Below are 22,098 nucleotides of genomic sequence, written 5' to 3'. Positions count from 1 at the left end.
GAGGAGCTCCCAGGGGCAACCTGTCTTGAATTCCTCTGTTATTGCCTGGAGGACTATAATGAATAAGAGGGAGCTGAGGGCTGATCCTTGGTGGACCCCTACTTCTACCCTGAATTCTTCACTATACTCATTGCCGACCCTTACCTTACTAACGGCATCCTTGTACTGGGCCTGTACAGCTCTTAGTAACCACTCGTCAATCTCCAGTTTCCGCATACGTAAATATATGCATGTGTACAGTACAGTCTCTGGCTATCGAATTCCACGCACAATGCATTGATCTATCCAAGCCTTCAAAAACATGACACTTGCGCAATATGCCATGCAATGGGATTGAACCCAGAACCACAGTGTTGTGCAGCAGCAATGCCTGTGCTTATTGCTATAGGTATGATTTCTACTTTGTGTGTTTGGACTCAACTCAAAGTTTCCCATGTTAGTTTTAGCTGAGCAACTCTAGAATCAGACATTCCAGTTGTGATGACCACCACCTCCACTTTTTCCTTTAAATATTTATTTTGCAAAAAAATGTATCAAGAAACAAATCATCTAATGTCGCCCTCCCTAAAATGTTAATGCAATCTTTTTTTCTTTTTTCAGAGATTTAGTTATTTCAACCCAGTCGGACATCCACACTGAGGCTCTCTCAGTAACTCAGTTTTAACGTTTCTTTTAAGGGGTAGATAAAAAATAAATATCTGTCATATATATAATTTCCTGAAGTCACAATCTTTACTAGTAACATCTTAAATTATTTCTTTTTAGAAACTTCTTTTTTTCTTGTAACACTGGCCAAAAATTATATCAGATAAGTTACCAAATTGTGATAATGTGATGCTGCACATTAAACACTGGCGGAAAATCTCTTTAGATAGTTCTAGCTAATCCGATTATTTCAATTAAATAAAATTTAAGGGAGATAATCCAAATAGACACCAAAAGTAAAAATAATTAATATTAAAGAATTTTTTTTAAATTAATTAAAATGTTTTCTTCCGGTTTGGGATTTGTATTTCTAATGAGTTTTTGTATTACATATGCATCATCTACATGTGTTATATTCCAATAAATTTTAATAACTAAAATAGAAAAAAAAATCAGGTTAAAAAAATACGGCAACAGTGTAATGTTTTCAAGTTTCAAACAAAAATGTTCTGTGAAATGGTATATAACGATATATGACAGTGGAATATATTTTCTACTATAGGCACAAGGCCTGAAATTTTGGCGGACTGGACTAGTCGATTCCATCGACCTCAGCACTCAACATGGACTTTGGTTTACCGACCTCGGCATTATTTAAACTAATAATAATAAAAATCCTTTCTCCTATAAGCACAAGACCAGAGATTTTAGTAGGAGTGGAGGTGCTAGTCGATAATATTGACCAATAATAACAATAATAATGTTTTGTTTTTTAATTTTGGAACAAGACTAGCAATTCTAGGGAAGGCGGTAATTCGATTATATAAACAGTGGTGTTCAACTGTAATTTTATCGATCTCAGTATTATTTGAACAAATAATAATAATAATCCTTTCTTCTGTAGGTCAATTTTAGGGTGGGGCTAGTCGATATTATTGACCAAAGATAAAACTTAATTCAAGGTTTAGCACAAGGCCAGCAATTTCGCTGATGGAGAGAGTAAGTCGATTTACATCGACCCCCAGTGCTCAATTGTTACTTATTTTATCGATCCCGAAAGGATAAAAGTCGACCTCAGCAGAATTTGAACCAAGAACCAAAAGACAGATAAAATGCCATTAAACATTTTTGTTTGGCGCGCTAACAATTCCGCCAGCGGAATATATATATTTATGACAATATAATTATACAACAAATTATCAAAGCCGACACATATGATTGTGTGTTTGTCGCCCTTCCATACTTCCGGGAGGAAAAGGTGGAGGAAATTTTTCAACTAAATCTCTCTATCAAACATGGCTGTCGCTTGCGATATTTATGCAGTTGTCTACATTATATTATCTATGCAATAATTTTCGTGGAAAATCTCTTGGTAAGTTGCATATATTTATTTTTTTTAATATCCAATTATATTTAGAATAAAATTATTGTATGTGGGGTTTTTTTTTGCCAAAGTTACTATTTTTTTTCTTCATCCAAGGGATACCAGAACACCAATACAACTGGTTTTCTATATAATATTCAATGTCGTAAGTGGACAGGAGGTGTTTTTTCTTTGAAATGAGAGGCCTTCTTCCATGTCGTGTTGTTGTCATCGATGTGTCTTATTCGTCTTTTATTTCTATTAGATTTCGCATTTAAATAGTTAAGAAAACTGAAAAAAGGGGTCGAGAGAAAAAAGAGAACTTTTGAAAATGGAACAGAGTATTTTATGTTAAAGGAAAAGGGGAGAAATATATATATATTACCGTTCTGAGATGGATGCAGCTTTTAATTGTTTTGAATACAAGCAAACATAATCTGTAGTACACGTATTTTTATACATGTATATATTTACACACACACGTATATATATATATATATATATATATATATATATATATATATATAGGATGTTTAAAGTTGCAAACAGTACTCAATACATCTAGTGAAGTATATTCTATATTCATATGTTATATATATATTGTTATGTATGTGTGTGGTACTATTATATTTCGTGATAGAATTTTCTTTCGTCTAACCTGCAGCTGTGAAGGATGCAAATGAAAATATACTAAGAAGCTGGTATTTAGGACAAAGTGTTCAACTTCATAATTTATTTATTTTTCCAATAAGTAAAACATTTCGTTACGTCTAATTGGAATGTGTGAATTTTAATATTTTACAAGAAACCACCTACACAGATGTGTTGAGTATCAAAAGGAACAATGAATGTATATATTAAATTTCAAAGGATAAATATACACATATCTGCACATTATTTAAACATTCCGCAGATGTGCATTCAATACCGTGTGTTTCCCTATTTTAGAATGTGCCCACCATGTCCCTGTATATCACAAAAAGGCGACAGGAAGGGCATCTTGCTATAAACACAGCCTCAGAAACAAAGTCCACTCCATGTCAGCATGGAAAACCGGTGTTAAAGGGTGACTGAGAATAGTAATGGAATATTGCGTGTAGAAAATATATATTACAACTTAGGAACATTGTTTTGTATTTTCCATTTTATTCATTATAAGATAGATTATATTTTAATTAATCACTGCATTTTACGTAAAAGAAACCCAGTAACTCACTCAAAGATAACTAAACCTATATTATAACTGATAATTCAAACACTCGAATATATTTTTTAATTTGGTTCTTAACTATTTGAGGTCTTAAATGTATTATAACGACGTTCTTGTAACTTAGGTTTTTCATACACCTCTTCGAAACTAAATCAAAAATTTGGATTAATACTTGGTTTTTGTATTTTGTTACTTGGCGCCGCTAGGATGTTCCGATGTTTTCTGTAACTTGTCCTTGTTTGATGTGGAAGGGGCACTCGGTTAAAACAAGTCATGCCTTGAATAAAGATGTGTTTAAAAAGTTCTGTTATAGTTGCATTCATAACTAGGCTACTTTAGAGCAGTGGTTCCCGAAGTGGGTAATACTGCCCCCTTCTGGGCAGTGGAACGATCCAGGGGAGTGTTGAATAAAAGTGGGATGATAATGGGGGTGGCCAAAATAGGGTGATAGATGTGAAAAAAAAAAGTATAAGCTAATTAGGTTTAAGTTTTATTTGTGAAATACAGTTGTTTTGAATTTGCTGTAGAAAGTGGTCTATATTTGTGGTAGGGAAGATGAGGGGGCGCTAGGAATGTGGCCTGGATGCCAAGGGGCAGCAGCTTGTAAAAGTTTGGGAACTACTGCCTTATAGGAATATTTTATCAATCCAGTACTTGACTTGTACTTCAATTACAGACCTTCAAAAACAATACTGGATTTAGACTTGGTGTGGTCCCTAAGGTATATAAAGTGCAGAAGGCACCTTGTTAGAAAAAATACACCAGGAGATCTCAGATATTGAAAACATGGATTCTTTTCTATTTTACAGCCCTGTAGTTTTTGAGGCTCTTAGCCAGTGCTCTGCAACCAGTGTGCCATGAGGCGATGCTAGGTGTGCCACAATGTAACCTGAATATAATTTTTTTTTCCCCCTATACTTTAGTTATATTTTTAGTTTAGGTGTGCCGCCGAATTTTGAAAAGAATATAAGTGTACCACAAGTGAAAAAAAGGTTGCAGAGCACTGCTCTAAGGTATAGCTTGTTTAGTTTATGTCTGGATGCAGCACTGCTCAGAAGAATCCAATGCAAAGTTGGCCTTTGTGAGAACATAAGGGCAGCAACTAAATGCTCCACAGAATTTTGTCTGCTGCTCAAACAATTCAGCCAGTCCCTCATGGTCTCTGTTGTTCTACTGCAAGTTTTTTTTACAGGATTTGAGCATAACAGTGTGCAAGGAAATCACAGTATCAACAAGACCTTCAGATGCTGTTATACACTGCTAGTCACTTCTCTCTTGATTGTACCATTCTTTTCCATTTTGACCCAAATTGTTTAACTAAATCATCTTCCAGTTGGAGTGGAGGCCTTCCAAGGGGCCTTTTCCCCATCTTTTTGATACCACTTGGAAACTGCATCATCATCATCGTCGTTTAACGTCCGCTTTCCATGCTAGCATAGGTTGGACGATTTGACTGAGGACTGGTGGACCAGGTGGCTTCACCAGGCTCCAATCTGATTTGGCAGAGTTTCTACAGCTGGATGCCCTTCCTAATGCCAACCACTCCGAGAGTGTAGTGGGTGCTTTTACGTGCCACCGGCACGAAGGCCAGTCAGGCGGTACTGGCAACGACCACGTTCGAAAAGGTGTATTTTACATGTCACCTGCACAGGAGCCAGTCCATTGGCACTGGCAACGATCTCGCTCGAATGTCTTTTCACGTGCCAGGAAAGCGATGTTGGTAACGATCACGCTGGTGCTATTTACGTGCCACCGGCACGGAAGCCGGACAGCGTCTCTGGCAATGATTACGCTCGGACGGTGCTCTTAGTGCTCCACTGGTACAGGTGCCATCACGATTTTGCCTGGTTCCAACTATTGTCTGCGAACCTTAGGCCTAGCATTTTGCAGTCATATCATTCACTCAACTCCATTCTGAAATTATCTCATTTCAAATGTGTTCTCTTAGTGATGTTCTTAACATGGCTCTTTCAGTGCCCTTTATGTTGTGGATCTTCAGGTGCAATATTTTTAACAAGGTGCCTCCAAGCCTTATATACCTTAAGACCTCACTGAGTCCAATCCAGCATTGTTTTTTGAGAGTTGATAAATAAGTTATTGGACAACCAAGTTGTAGGTCTTCAGCTTAGTCTATTCACAGAGTGTGTTACTGAACACTTGAGTGGTGCACATACTTATATGTGCTTCTTTTCATCAGTCTACTAGAGAGGGAGATAAGAATTAGGTCATCTAAGAATGTTACGTCAGCTAGATGAACCAAAAATTGAGCCTGTGTGATTAATCAAACTGCTAGAAACAGCAGCCAGATCTCCCACAAATAACATTCCTACTGTCTTTAAAAAAGGGGAACATATTGAATAGTGCTGTTGGGCCTCACAGAGACAAAGTGGCTGAGTTCCTTTCGAGTGGTGGGCCTCATGGAGGCAATGACCAAGATCTTTGGCATTATGTCGTGCTTGAGAAGACCCATCAAGTGATGGCAGATACCAGTATCACACAGATTGGTACCCATGCTAGTGGCACATAAAAGCACCCCAGTGTCATGCAAATGGCACCTGTGCCAGTGGCATGTAAAAGCCTTGGAGAGGTCAGCGTTAGGAAGGACATCCAGCCATAGAAAACCATATCAGACTGGAGTCTGGTGCAGCCTTCCAGCGTGCCAGTCTGGTCAAACCATCCAACCCATGCCAGCACGGACAATGGACGTTAAATGATGACGATGATATTATGTCTGAATAGTTAAAATGATTATGGCTGGGATACCTTTGATGATATGACTGTTTCTGCCTGATCTGGGGCTAAAACCACAATCTCAGCTAGAAAAACAACCTATACAGTGGAATCTTTTATCTCTCATCTCTTCATTGTATGGAATTTGATCTAAGCACAATTTAAGCATCGTTTAAAAAAAAACCCCTCCCAGCTGAAGAGACATTATTTATAGTTAGGAAAATGTCATTAAGAGCTAAATGTTTTAACAGTATGTCACCAGGAATGAGATATAAAACAGTAGTATTGAGGCCACAAGGCAGATGTCACTTCTCCCAGTTAGTTGCATAGAGATGCAGCCTTTATGTGGTCACTTGACTTCATGAAATATCAACCAAATGTCATTCAAATTGCATCCTGTTATTGTTTAAGAAAAAAACATAGGAAGGATAATATGTCTCTGAGGAAAAAAGTTGAAGTGATCAGGGTTTGAACTCCTTTTGGCTGTAATGTGTCTGTTCCCACTCCCTAAGCAAACAAGTAAAATATTTTGTGCATTGTAAAAGTATAACCAGTTTATTGCACATAAATTTTAGCAGCAAAATCTTACATGGACCCCAGTTGAGAACCAAGGATCATCTGGACTTCGGTTGAGAACACACAAACCAGCCCAGTTATTATTCTGTTGGATGTAAACAAACCAACAGCGGTTGTCAAGTGGTGGTGGGGGACAAAGACACACACACACACACACACACACAAAGAGGACAGGCTTCTACAAAGTTTTCCCCTCTACCAAATTTTCTCACAAGGCATTGGTCAGCCTAACACTTGCTGAAAGGGGTGCACTGTGGAACTGAACCCAAAACCATGTGGTTACTAAACAAGAGAAAGCGAGAGAGAGAGAGAGAGATCATTTAACATCTACTTTCCATGCTGGCATGGGTTAGACGGTTTAACTGAGCACCATTCCAGTGTGATCGTTACCAGCATCGCCTTACTGGCACATGAACAAAACATTCGAGCTAGGTCGTTGCCAGTGCCGCTGGACTGACTCCTGTGCAGGTGGCATGTAAAATACACCATTTGAACGTGGCCGTTGCCAGTACCTGGCATGTAAAAGCACCCACTACACTCTCGGACTGGTTGGTGTTAGGAAGGGCATCCAGCTGTAGAAACTCTGCCAGATCAGATTGGAGCCTGGTGTTGCCATCCTGTTCACCAGTCCTCAGTCAAATCGTCCAACCCATGCTAGCATGGAAAGCGGACGTTAAACGACGATGATGATGATGATGAGAGAGAGAGGTCATTTAACATCCACTTTCAATGCTGGCATAGGTTAAACGGTTTAACTGGAACTGGTAAGCCGGAGAGCTGCACCAGGTTTCAGTCTAATTTGGTATGGTTTCTACTGCTGGATTCCCTTCCTAATGCCAACCACTCATGGAGTGAAATGGGTGCTATTTGCATGGCACTGGCAATAACTTGACAATTCATGAGTGCCATTTACAAGGAACCACCAACAGCCCGACTCCAATTTCACAGGTGCCATTTACATGGCATCAGCATATATATATATATATATATATATATATAGTCCTCCTGGGGCTAAAAACAGCAGTAGCATCGTCCTCTATGGGACCACCACATTTGGTTAGCAATTATATTTCATATATATAGTGACAAGTTAAAAAGCACTGGTGCTAGTGCCACATAAAAAGCACCCAGTACACTCAGTAAAGTGGTTGGTATTAAGAAGGGCATCCAGCTGTAAGCAAGCCAAAACAGATAACTGGTGACTGGTGCAGCCCCCAGCCTTACTGGCTCCTGTCAAACCATCCAACCCATGCCAGCATGGAAAGCAGACATTAAATGATGATGATATATATATATGTATATACAAACTTCCATAAATACTGTCTAATTCTGTATTGACTCAAATGGAAAAATGTGTTGCTCAAGAAGGACTTCAGTTTGAACAATTTTCAAGATGTTTCATATTTAGATGCTTTTATTAAATTCATTCAGTTGTTAAACATAAATTAATCTTGAAATTCCCGTATTTTAATATGTATAACGAATCCTTTTTTGTCAAAAATTAGGTTAAAAAAAAATATGGGAGTTTCTTATACATGGAATTTTAAGCCCCCAAAATTAGGGGGTTAAAATACGGTAAATGGTTTTGATTTACTGTCACGTGGCTTTTGGCCAACCCTGTATATTGGTAGGAAGTAAGAAAAAATGGCTTGAGAAAATGGTGTCTGCATCAGCAAAAGTTGTATCTTTTTGATAAAGTGTGAAGGGTCTAAACTTCATAAATCATAGAAGAGTTTTGGACATTTTAACAAATGATTAAGTTAACACTTTTGATACCAACCTGGCTGAAACCACCTCTGGCTCTGTAGAAGACATTCACCCGAAGCACCATGCAGTGGTACTGAACCCGGAACCACATGGCTGGGAAGCAAATTTATTACCTCACAGCCACACCTGCACCTACACAAATTTCAGATCTTAGTAGTAACCCTTATCAACTAAAAAGATCTCCATGTTGATTAGCATCCGTTAGCTTACCACAACCATTAATGCACTAACATTCCCTATTCTCTCTCTATCTCGCCTTCTGTAATTAATATGCTCCTCTGAACTGGCAAGCAATACAACCCCCATCCCACACATAACACCCTGCCTAATTTTTTTTTTTTGCCTTAGTGAAAAATCATGCCGGTGCAAAGATCAATGGAGTTGGCGGAGTGAAATTTCCGAGGCTTCCACCTCATCTTCTGGACCCAAAAAAGGGTTTTGTAGCATACCAGGAGGTCACTGGAATTCATTCAATGAAAAGACAAAAAAAAATTTCCAATGATTCCTAACAAAAATAAGGAGTTTGCAGCATATTAGGGAGTCAGGGTACTTGATTCCACGCAAAAAAATCCGTTTTTTTTTTTTTTTTTTTTTTTTTTTTTTTTTTTTTCTTTGTGAAAATCATGCAGGTGAAAGGATCAAATAATACCTCTTCTTATCTTCCTTCGTATGTCTCACCTACAAACCTTGCCTACTAAACATCTATTCCCTTGAAATGCAATTCTCTGAAAACTCCCTCCCTGCCCATGGCTACCTGCAGAAATTTAATCTGAACATTAACTACATCATCTCCTTCGCCTGGCTGGGAAGGTCTGCAATGGTTGATAATCATTGCCTTTCCTCTCCATGTTAACGGTGTTAGAAAAACAGAAAAATATAAATAATACCTATGCAGTAAAGGTGTGGTGTTATCCTTGACAGATGATCACAGAGCAGGACTGTACCTGAACATAATGTAATACAGGATAAAAACCTTACGAATATTAACTGCTTAAGTAGCTTCCTGTGAATATTAAGTAAGCTCTGTTATCTACATAACCTGATGCTGGGAGTTCATCTTGTGGGATAATATTACTTCTGGAGAAGTTAAAAACCTTCCTATCATTAGGTGTATCACTTTCTACTTCCTCTCTCTCTCTCTCTCTCTCTCTACTTCCCTCTTTTTCTCCTCTCCTCCCACTCTCTCCAACAGATTATCTAAAGATGTGTGTGTGTGTGTGAAAAGTGAGATGTGTAGCAGGGATTCTCTGATTGTAAATTTTTTATTTTGGTTTACTTTTGTTTTAGTTATTAGACTGCAGCCATACTGGGGCACCACCTTGAAAAATTTACAAAAAATTTGTTTTTTAAGCCTGGCACTTATTCTATCATTCTCTTTTGCTAAACTGCTAAGTCACAGTGATATAAACAAACCAACACTAATCGTCAAGGGGAGGGGGCACAGTCACACACACACACACACATGTCATTATCATTTAATGTCCATTGTCCATGCTGGAAGGCTTGTGCCAGGCTCCAGTCTGATTTGGCAGAGTTTTTCTACAGCTGGATGCCCTTCCTAATACCGGTCACCCCGAGAGTGCAATGAGTACTTTTCCGTGCCACCAGCACAGGGGCCAATTGCATGAATTGCATGACATTGGTATCTGCCACAACTGCAATTTTGCTCAGCTTGATGAGTCTTCTTCTCAAGCACAACACAATGCCAAAGGTGTCAGTCATTGCCTCCATGAAGCCCAACACTTGAAAGGAACTCAGCCACTTTGCCTCCATCTGGCCCAATGTTCAAAGGTTTTTTGTTTTTTTTACATGCCACCAGCATGGGTGCACTTGGCTTGACGGATCCTCTTAAGCAAAGCATATACATATATATGACAGGCTTCTTTCGGTTTCCATCTACCAAATCCACCCGCAAAATATTTTGACATTTAAAAAAAAATACTGTTCTTAATAATATTTAATTATAAAGATAGACGCAGGAGTGGCTGTGTGGTAGGTAGCTTGCTTACCAACCATATGGTTTTGGGTTCAGTCCCACTGCGTGGCACCTTGGGCAAGTGTCTTCTACTATAGCCTTGAGCTGACCAAAGCCTTGTGAGTGGATTTGGTAGACGGAAACTGAAAGAAGCCCGTCGTATATATATATGTGTGTGTATATATGTTTGTGTGTCTGTGCTTGTCCCTCCAACATCGCTTGACAACTGATGCTGGTGTATTTACGTCCCCATAACTTAGTGGTTCAGCAGAAAGAGACCGAGAGAATAAGTACTAGGCTTACAAAGAATAAGTCCAAGGGTTGATTTGCTCGACTAAAAAGGCGGTGCTCCAGCATGGCCACAGTCAAATTACTGAAACAAGTAAAAGAATAAAATAACCTTAACACTAGAAGGATAAGACTACATCATCATCATCATCATCATCATTGAACACCTGTTTTCTATGCTGGCCTGGATTGGATGGTTTGACCAGAGATGGGAATCCAGAGAACTGCACCAGGCTCCAGTTGTCTGTCTTGGTATGGTTTCTATAGCTGCATGCCCTTTCTAATGCCGACCACTTCACAGAGTGTATTGGGTGCTTTTACATGGAGCTGACAACAAATATTCTTTTCTACTCTAGGCACAAGACCCAAAATTTTGGGGTAGGGGGCCAGTCAATCTGATCGACCGCAGTACGCAACTGGTACTTAATTTATCGACCCCAAAAGATGAAAGGTAAAGTCAACCTCTCCGCGGAATTTGAACTTAGAACGTAGCGGGAGATGAAATACTGCTAAGCATTTTGCCCGGCATGCTAACATTTCTACCAGCTCGCCACATTACAATGACCTACAATGGATTACATTACTCAATGTGTCCTTCCTGTTTTAAAACAATCAGTTGTGATTTGAGGAAGATTTATCTGCTATTTCTAGCATGCAAGTGACTCCTTAGCTTCTCTTTCATTGGTAGTTCATTTCATGAACAGGTGCCCAATAATCTTGAAATGTTCTTTTCTACTCTCGGCACAAGGCCCAAAATTTTGTTGGAGGGGGGCCAGTCAATTAGATCGACCGCAGTACACGACTGGTACTTAATTTACAACCCCGAAAGGATGAAAGGCAAAGTCAACTTTGGTGGAATTTGAACTCAGAACATAAAGACAGACGAAATACAGCTAAGCATTTCACCGGGCGTGCTAACGTTTCTGCCAGCATGCCACTTCATAATCCTGAAATGTTACTGTTCAGGGATAGATTTTCCTATCTTATCATAAAACAAATTAAACATTGACCCTTAAAAAAAACCTTTCAAAGCTCGGTATTCATTTATAATTTTGTTTTCATTCCATATTTTATCAGAGTCTACTTGGTCTTTCATCTTTATGAGTTATCTTAATAACTAATTACCAATCTACTTACTTTGAGTTTTTTTTTAATTATTTTTGCCAATCTACCATTTTCAATTAGATTCATCTCTACATTTTTATGCTTATAATTTTCCATTTTTGTTTTTTGTTTCAGGCCATTTGCTGTGATATGACTAATAATAGATGCCTGCTTTAAAAACTGCAACTTTTCTTCTGCACTCATTTAGTAACGATGGAAACTTGCACCCTTGAAGCTACCTGCAATGTGACAAATGAAGAAAACAGTTATAAAAACAACTCTTCAGATGTTGTCAACAATTCCTCATCTTCAGACAATGCAATAGAAGCTTGCCCAGAGCAAAAAACGGTGATTCAAGTAGCATCAGAAAACAGTGTAGGTAATGAAGGCTCTGAGCATGTCAATGAGGATCAGATGAATTGTGCCAAAAAAGAAGAGAGTTCTGCTGCCAAGATAGACCTACATCAAGCAGAAAGTAACCTAATTTCTGAAAAGGAAGACATTGAAACGGCCATAACTGCTTCACCAGTTGTTGGTAATTATATCACTTTAAGAGATAGGAAAACTGATGATTCCAGTCAAACAATAGATTCTGTTGAAATAATAGAAAATAATCTTTTGAATGTAGCCAATGAAACACCCTTCCCAGTGGAGACCGTGGTGGAAAAGGTTGATGTTGTCAATGATGCTCAAAAAGACTCTAGCACAGTTGAATGTAAGGATGTAATTCTGGTTCCTGTATCGGTATCAATTACTGCATGCCAGAATACAGAATCAAAAGCAGTATCAGTAAAAGAAGTGTCAGAAGGGAATAATTCTAACAATCTCTCGCATTCCAAAAGTTCAAATGATTCAGTCACTGAAACTGTGGATACAGAGACAGAAAAAAGACAGTCTAAAACTAGTGAAAGTGCTGACACCAAAAACCCCGTTTCTGTTGTTCCGGATGGGAAACATTCCACCACGGGTGAGAATGGTACAAAGATTGGAACTAATTGTGAAGATGCAATCACTGCAGAGACTTTAATTGCAATATCAATCTTGCAGAACAATTTAGGTAATGTTAATAACAAGAGCGCTGAACAAGTAAGTAGTACATGCAATAATAACCAGACTAAAGACAGTGATGACAATGGATCGGTTACGAAAGAAAATGAAATGGTGCTGAGGAAGCCTCTCACACCAATTAGTGTGGAAATTGGAGTTCAGGCGAATGATTATGAAATTGAGAGACGATCAGGGAAGGTTCCGGCTCGACGGCGAGTTATTCCCTACAAATTTAGGTAATTAAGTTGTATCCATAATTAACTTGTGTTTTTGTGGCATTCGTTATACATGGACTGAGTATGTATTGTATTGTTTAATCCAACCAAAATATTTGACCTGTTTTATGGTGGAGGCGCATGGCTCTGGTTAAGGTGTTGGACTCATGATCGTAAGATTGTGGTTTCGATTCCTGGACCAGGTGATGCATTGTGTTCTTGAGCAAAACACTTCACTTCTCGTTGCTCCAGTCCACTCAGCTGGCAAAAATGAGCAATCCTGCGACAAATTAGTGTCCCGTCCAGGTGGGGAATTTGTTGGCCACTGAAACCTGGCATGGCTTGAGAAGGAAACATTTCTTCTTTATGTTGAAACTGACCAGATTTGACCTCTTTCATTTCCCCTACATCATTCTAAAAATAAACAATCACGTTATTGAAATTTAAAAACTGCAAGATGATGCATGACTAATTCAAATTCATGTGAATAGATATTACATTTGACAGTAAAACTGAATGTTAAAGGGTTAATACTGTCTGAATCTCATAAAGCTGCATTTTCTAATCCTCTTTAATTTTTCCCAGTTATCTTCTGTTTTTCTTCCAAACTTAGAATAACGATAAGTTAAATTACTGTCAGAATTGTGAACATGAGTCAAATCCTGTTTGCTTTTTGCCCATTTTAGAAGAGGAGGAGGCAACTAAAGTATCATTCAAGTCCCAGTGGTGGGGGTTGATTTATTAAATTGTTGCCTTTCCCAACATTTGGGTCTTCTACCTATGTTAGAGACCATTATTAGTGCTTCTCCATTTCACAAAATTTTCCCCTTTCACCTATTCAACTAGCTAAAGAGTGGAAAGCCCATGTCCCCTAATCTGTTTTCAATGGCTCAGTCTACCTAACTGAATGTATGTACCACACTACCAGCATACAAGTCAAAATTTACAGCCAAAATAAGTAGGTCGACTTACACACCAAGACAACTTTAGAGGCACAAAGATTCCATGTGAAATGCAGCAGGATTTGGAAAGAGAATGTTGATCATCATTTAATGCTCATTTTCCATGCTGGCATGGGTTGGATGGTTTGACAGGAGCTGGCAAGGCCGGAGAGTTGCACCAGACTTCAATTGTCTGCTTTGGCATAGTTTTTGCTGTTGGGTGCCCTTTCTAACGCCAACCACTTTACAGTGTGTGGCTGAGTACATTTTACATGGCACTAGACAAGTTCTTAGCCCCTCAAGTAAATGTTGACGACAATGGACTATAAGATAGAGGATAACGTCTTCCTCCATGTCACCTTCATTCCTCTACCACCATTCCTCACACAGTAATCAATATTTTTTTGTTGATAAGAACATACCCTATTACAATATTTCGATTCTAATTTATGCTCTAACATATTTCTCTTCAAATAGTTTTTTTATGTATACATCTTACTATGTTTGTTTACAAGTTGTTTACTTTCATACTTAAAGGTAATTGTGTGGCTTGATTTTCGTTCTTGTTTCGAAAAAATCCGTAGGAAGGCATTATCTCTTTACAGTAATCCCTCGCCACATCGTGGTTTATTATTTAAGCTTACGTCGATTCCTCCGTGGTGTTGTTTTGCATTTATAATTAAATATATACAAATTAAGAAAATAATTTTTTTTAAATATACATTACGTTACAGTATTGTTTCTACTTCGCGGATTTTCACCTATCGCGGTGGGTTTTGGAACGTAACACCAGCGATAGTCGAGGGATTACTGTATAACATGAAAATTAATGAGAAAATAGTTTTCGCGTTACGACAGATTTTTTCAAGAACGCACCAACTCCGCAACACGAACAGGGGGAGGGTTTTCTGCATTATTCTCAAGCAATGAATATTATCTCCCTTTGATTAATTAATGGGAGTTACCTCCCTTACCATATATTTACTTTCATTTTAGATTTATAAATTGTTTTCTTTATATGCAATTCTAGCCATATAAATCGGATCAGTATTTAACTGGTACTTCATATTTTTATCGATCCTAAAAAGATGAATAGCACATTTAATTTCAATGGGATTTGTCCGACGCTAACAATTCTATCAATCCGCCGGTAATAATTTCAAATAAAAAGCACCTTTCGGACTCTTATCTTGGACTCGTCCTTAGCTTCCCCAGCTGTCAGTAACAAGTTTCAGATCATCTGGTAATGCTGTCTGTGATAAATTGCTATCGCTGTTTAGAGAAAGATTAAATTTCGCGCGTGTTTCATATCATTATCACTAAATCTAGTTTCTGGTTCTCGTATTTACATAAATATGTAATTATCTGCGTTTTAGGTGTGTTGAAGAAAATTGTTGTGTATTTCAAATGAGAACGAGGACCGGATAGGCCAACAAGAAACTAAATAATTAATAATTATGTTCGTTGGATTTTTCTTTTTTTTTTTTCTTTTTTGTTTTAGCTTTGTAATTGGATTTCGTAGACGGAAACAGAAACTAGCCCGTCTCCCACCACCATTTGACAACCTGTGTTGGTGTGTTTACCTTCCCGTAACTTAGCTGTTCTGCAAAAGAGACCGATAGAATAAGTACCAAGCTTTTAAAAAAAAAAAGCTCTGGGGTCGATCCATTGGAATAAAAGTGCTTCAAGACGGTCCCCCTAACATGGTCAAATGATCGAAATAAGTAAAAGATAAAAGATATATCATTGGACAATTTTGATTGAGCAGACTTATGATTAAAGGTATTTCATTTGTAACCATCCAGTCATTTAGATATACCTGGGACTTCATTATCAGGTGTGTTCTTCCTTAACATAATACATCATGAATTGAGAGCTAATTGGCTGATATGAGCGACCACATTTAGTTTCCTTTATTGGTCTACCCATTAAGTTGTAAACACAACTGGAGATTCATCTTTGTGCCCTGAAACTAGTCCGAAATGGTATGGTAGAACTTATCCTTTCAGGAAGTATGATCCAGTGAATGTAGAACGTTAACTAGCATAGGTAAGGTACAGGTAAGCTAAGGGGAACAGTTAGGTATTAAAGACATGAAGCAAGGTATGCCTAAGAGAGAACCATGATGGTTGGGATAGGGATCAATTAAATAAGAATTAGTCAGGAATAGGATTAGATTAAATTGCTTGTGCCATTTCTCAAAATTTTGGAATATTGTACTTGTGATAGAAATTGCCAGCATTATGATTATATCATCCATGTCCTGTGACACGGATGGACAGGATGAGGAATGAGAAGGTGTGAAGACGAACAGGAATGAGAGAAAAACTAACAACCAAATTGGATAGACGAATGGAGAGGATGGATGAGGTGTGGATGGTAAGGAGGGTGATGAAGACTGAAGTAGTAGGCAGCAGAACTAGAGGCAGACCTCGGTTTGTGTGGATGGATGGAGTGAGAAAAGCTTTGGTGGTTAGAGGTGTTGGAGTGAGAGAGGCAAGAGAGTTTATAAATGATAGGAAAGCTTGAAGAGTGTTTGTGGACGGATGAGTGAATTTTGATGTTGCTTAAAGGGGTATGGAACCAGCATGATGCAGTGAGGGTAAACCAGCATATTGCTGTCAGGGCCTCGCTGCTGATATTAGGGGTTGCTTTCTATGCCTTGACCCAAGCATAGAATGGGGCTCACCCCTTTGAGCTGGGAAATGAAGGGAATGCCTGGTGTGTGCCTTATTGTGGCTACCCCCTCCTAAAAAGAAATGGGGAATAGGCTGAGTGGTTGGCGTTAGGAAGGGCATCCAGCTGTAGAAACTCTGCCAAATTAGATTGGAGCCTGGTGTTGCCATCCGGTTTCACCAGTCCTCAGTCAAATTGTCCAACCCATGCTAGCATGGAAAGCGGACGTTAAACGATGATGATGATGATGATGATATATATACACAAGCAAAGTTTGTGAACTGGAAGAATTCTTAGCACATCAGACAAAATGCTTTGTAACATTTCATCTATCTTTATGTTCTGGGTTAAAATACGCCTATGGTTGACTTTTCCTTTTGTGCTTTTGGGGTTGATAAAATAAGCACCATTTTAGCACTGTGGCTGTTATAATTGACTTATCCTCTTTCTCTGAAATTGCTGGCATTGTGCCTATAGTAGAAAGGATTGTGATTATCCTAGCAGAGAAGTGATACAACTTGTTTAACCTTTAGTGAATTAGACATTGGGTTGTCTTTTCCAGTAGACACCTCTGGCATGCCAACCACTAGTTTAGCTTTGAAGGAAACTTTGGCAGGATCACTACACCATATTCATCTTCTAGGTGAAAACTCCTCAACATTCAACAGAACAAAACAACTCAAAGAAAATCCTTAAACAGGAACAATAATGGTTTTATTCATTGTGGTGTCTGCTGTAATTTTACAGATAATAGTTTCTCAATGTTGTGTATGCAAACATAGTATACAAGAATACCTTGAAATAAAAACAATACATCTTATAATCAGAGGACAGTTGTAAGAACAACCTACATATATTCAATGCTTCTCATCCAAAGCTCAAATGCTTTTGAAATTTCTATTTGGCCCTTCCATAAGGGAAGATTAACTTTCGTTTTTTTCCTTTAATAATATGTGGAGTGGAAATCCCTCACTTCCATGTTATCTGGAAATTCATGGAATGTTCCAGAACATTCTATAGAAGGTCACTCAAGCTACATTTATTTATTTTTTTTTTTATCTAATTATCTGAGAGGGCACTACAAACCCTCTAATTGTGAAATTAAATTTCATAGTTATTCCAGTAATGGTCTTAAATATCTACCAAAAAAAATAGAATTGGTATTTTCTGCAAGTTTTGTTGCTCCAATGAACTTGACATATCTCAACATGAACTAGTTTCAAACATGACAGTCCTCAACAAAAGATAGATTGGTTTATAAAACTGCTTTCCACTGTTAATTTTGAGTGGATATACCTGATTTCCACAATTGTTCTGGTTTAAGCTATAGGGTTATGTGCATCCTTCACTCTTGAGAGGTCTTGGATCTGCCTTCAAAGAGGGTACAAGCCTAGACACGGTTGTGTGGAAGACCAGTGGTTGTCCATACGGTGGGTTTTCCCTGTCTATGCAACTTAACACCAGAGTTGTCACAGGACCAAGTTGAAGATAACTTCAGATTGTTTTAGGGACTCCAGCTTTTGATTTTTAGTCAATTAAACATTTGTATTTAACAAATATTGATTGTGGGTGTGTGGTAAGTAGTTTGCTAACCAACCACATGGTTCTGGGTTCAGTCCCACTGTGTGGCACCTTAGGCAAGTGTCTTCTACCATAGACTCGGGCTGACCAAAGCCTTGTGAGTGGATTTGGTAGACGGAAACTGAAAAAAGCCTATTGTATGTGTATATATATATATATATATATATATATATATGTTTGTATGTGTGTGTCCCCACCAACATCGCTTGACAACCGATGCTGGTGTGTTTACATCCCCGTAACTTAGCGGTTCAGCAAAAGAGATCAATAGAATAAGTAGTGGGCTTGCAAAGAATAAGTCCTGGGGGCGGGGATGTGCTCGACTAAAGGCAGTGCTCCAGCATGACTCCAGTCAAAATGAAACAAGTAAAAGAAAAAGTAGAATCCTGTTCATTTGATCAAATGTAATATTTTCTCTTTTTAAAAAGTGTCTTGAAAAAAAACATTATTGTTGTTGCTGTTGTCATTGTTAAACTTCATTGAAGAGGTAAAAACAGGATTTTAGTTTTATTACTCTAGTTTTTATGTTTAATTTCTGTCAGGTTCACTTGAGTTCCCTTTTCTGTGAACTCAGTAAAATCATTCACAGTCATAAACTGGAGATTAATTCAGTTGGCTGCACCCTTTCCACAGAAAGATATAGCTTGTTTCCAAGAAAATGTATGTTTCTATGGGTAAAGCTTTGAACACTTTCATTACCATATTTTTGCTGAAACATGTCTTTGTTTCCATTAATTTGGAATGGAATGGAAATTCCTCTTAGCCCGTTGTGGAGCATAGGGCCGGTTTCCTGGTTTCCATGGCGTATGTGTTCCCCCACCCCCAGCTGAATGGGACACCAGTCCATAGCAGCTTTTTACTCAAGAAACAGGAAGAAAGAGTGAGAGAAAGTTGGGGCAAAAGAGTGCAAGAGGGGTCGCCACCACCCCGTGCTGGAGCCTCATGGAGCTTTAGGTGTTTTCGCTCAATAAACACACAACACTCAGTCTGGGAATCGAAACCGTGATCCTTTGACTGCGAGTTCACTGCTCTAACCACTGGGCCATTGTGCCAACTTCCATTAATTTAAAATAATAAAAAAAAAGAATTTAATAAAGTAAATTAGTTATTAAACTGGTGTTTGGAACATAAAGTTTTAACTTAGATCACTTTAACACTTTTCTTACCATATTTCTGTTGAGATGCTCTGTGTTTCTTTCAATTAATTTTAAATATAACAAAGAATTTAGTAAAATAACTTAGTTATCATTAAGCTAGTGTTAGAAACATAAATTGTGACTAAGGTTTGGTGGAAGATTTTAATTCAGAACTTTTGAAAACAAAACATTTGTACTACAGAGCCAGAGCCGGTTTCAGCCGGATTGGTAACGAAAGGGTTTGTATCATGATATCAAGAGCAGTCTCATGTAGGTTGGTATCAAAAGGGTTAATTACTAAAATATACTAGTATGGTAAATATCATTCAGTTATTTTTGACATCCTTAAACCCTTTCAATACCAACTTGTTCATGACTATTTCTGCCTGTAGAATACAAAATCTCTCGTTTTAGTGTTTATATTTAAATTAAACTTTCCATTTTTTTAATATTCATTTAAGAACCATTCTGTCAGTTACATTCAAATCATAGCTTCATAAAAATGTTATGCTATTTTACTAAATGCTTCCAAATTTTTGATCACTTCCAAAATTAATTGAAACACTGCACAAATATTTGTGCAGTGCATTTCATAAGAAAAGTTATGGAAGGGCTTATTAGAAATTTCAAAAGAGAGACTGGCACTCGTGCCGGTGGAGTACTAACAGCACCATCCGAGCAGGATCACTGCCAGAGTAGCGGTCTCGCTTCCATGCCGGTGGCACGTAAAAAGCACCATTTGAGCGCGATTGTTTCCAGCTTCGCCTTACTGGCACTTGTGCCGGTGGCATGTGAACAGAACATTGGACTGACTCCTGTGCAGGTGGCACGTAAAAAACACCATTTGAGCATGGCCGTTGCCAATACCGCCAGACTGGCCCTCATGCCGGTGGCACGTAAAAAGCACCCACTACACTCTCGGAGTGGTTGGCGTTAGGAAGGGCATCCAGCTGTAGAAACTCTGCCAGATCAGATTGGTGTCTGGTGTAGCCATATGGTTCACCAGTCCCCAGTCAAATCGTCCAACCCATGCCAGCATGGAAGGTGGACGTTAAATGATGATGGAAAAAAAATTAAAGCTGCAGATTTTTAAAAATATGGTTATTTTCTAAATTACTTTGAATGTGCCATGTTTTTCAATAACATCTTCTTGACTCTACTATTATCTACTTTTGTCAGAGATTACCGGAATGTTGATTTAGTGGAACAAACGAACGACAGTGATTCAGACTACCATCCTTCAGAGGCAGAACCAAAAGCACCCAAAAAACGGAAAGTTACTCCAGCTCCAACTTCTACAGGACGGAGACCAGGTAAATGCTGTAGACTAATATATACTCACTCCTTTACAATTTCTGCTGTTGTTTCATGTTTGTCTTTTTGGTATGCTATCATATATGTGATGATTATAGAAATGACTGGGAATCGGTTTCAGTGAAGGCTAAGAGATGTACAGTAAGGGATGTACCAAAATATATTGACAAAGGTAAAAAATAACTTTTCACAGATTGTATTCAGCCATTACAATTTATTTTATACACTGAAGCTTGTGGCAGTCAACTGTTTTCAAATTGGAGGCGGATGATAAGAATTATTTCAAATTTTTGCCACAAGAGCAGCTTGGGGGAGGTGGAGATGAGTTGATTATATTGACTCCAGTGTTTAACTGGTACTTATTTTATTGACCCAAAAAGAATGAAAGGCAAAATCAATCTTGGCAGAATTTGAACTCAGAACATAGCGATGAGTGAAATACCGCTAAGCATTTCATCCAATTTGCTAACGATTCTGCCAGCTCGCTGCCTTGTGGAGGATGATAATAATCCTTTCTATTATAGGCACAAGGCCTGAAATTTTGGGGGTGGAGATAAATCAATTATATCAACCCGAGTGCGTAACTGGTACTTAATTTATTGACCCCGAAAGGATGGAAAGCAAAGTCGACCTCAGCGGAATTTGAACTCAGAACATAGTGACGAGTGAAATACCATTAAGCATTTTATCCAATTTGTTAACGATTCTGCCAGCTTGCCGGCTTGAGGAGGAGGATAATAATGACAAGGCTCACACAGCAGAAAAGTTATCGTTTGTCTCAGTATAGGTGCTAGAAAGTGACAGAAGTGAACTAAGAATGAAGAAGGAACTGTTTGAGAAAACTTGGAAAGGATTTGAATTTACACCTGTTTGAAAGTTAAAAGTAGGTCATTGAAACAAAATGAAAAGGTTTATCTGAGTTGAACAGAATTAATACTCACACTCTCTCACGCATACACACATGAATGGATGAATGGATAGATAAAAGAAACTGTGATATATGTATATGTTGCACAATCTCCTATAATTTTAGTAGAGTAGAATTAGAACATTTTTACGTGTAGGGGCCTCCCCCACTCACAAAAATAGACTTAATGACATTACTGAGATAGAAGAGTTTCTGTTGAAAATTGATACTGTGTTATAAGTCTTGGTTTACTGCTTGCCCTACATTAAGAGCTCACCCATCTCCAAATACACACACTCACACATATATATATATTTACTCTCTTCTACTTGTTTCAGTCATTTGACAGCGGCCATGCTGGAGTACCGCCTTTAGTCGAGCAAATCGACCCCGGGACTTTTTCTTTGTAAGCCTAGTACTTATTCTATTGGTCTCTTTTGCCGAACCGCTAAGTTACGGGGATGTAAACACACCAGCATCGGTTGTCAAGTAATGTTGGGGGCACAAACATACACACACACACACACACATATATACATATATACGACGGGCTTCTTTCAGTTTCCGTCTACCAAATCCACTCGCAAGGCTTTGGTCGGCCCGAAGCTATAGTAGAAGACACT

The 22,098-nt window shown here is 38.3% G+C and overlaps 1 protein-coding gene across 1 annotated transcript in view; it reads left to right on the top strand.

Moving 5' to 3' along the window:
- Nucleotides 1–1,800: 1,800 nt before the first annotated feature.
- LOC106875998 (uncharacterized) overlaps nucleotides 1,801–22,098 on the top strand; it is a 34,301-nt gene continuing 14,003 nt past the window's right edge. Inside the window, exons 1-3 of the mRNA XM_052975658.1 lie at nucleotides 1,801–2,017; nucleotides 11,794–12,941; nucleotides 20,434–20,567. Coding sequence (XP_052831618.1) covers nucleotides 11,872–12,941; nucleotides 20,434–20,567 — 1,204 coding nt within the window. The 5' untranslated portion in view covers nucleotides 1,801–2,017; nucleotides 11,794–11,871. The remainder of the gene's footprint in view (nucleotides 2,018–11,793; nucleotides 12,942–20,433; nucleotides 20,568–22,098) is intronic.

Source organism: Octopus bimaculoides, chromosome 2 (genome assembly GCF_001194135.2).
Source record: "Octopus bimaculoides isolate UCB-OBI-ISO-001 chromosome 2, ASM119413v2, whole genome shotgun sequence".
NCBI classification, from domain to species: Eukaryota; Metazoa; Mollusca; class Cephalopoda; order Octopoda; family Octopodidae; genus Octopus; species Octopus bimaculoides.
Note: the sequence above shows the minus strand (reverse complement) of the source record. Positions and strands in the feature narration are given on the sequence as shown.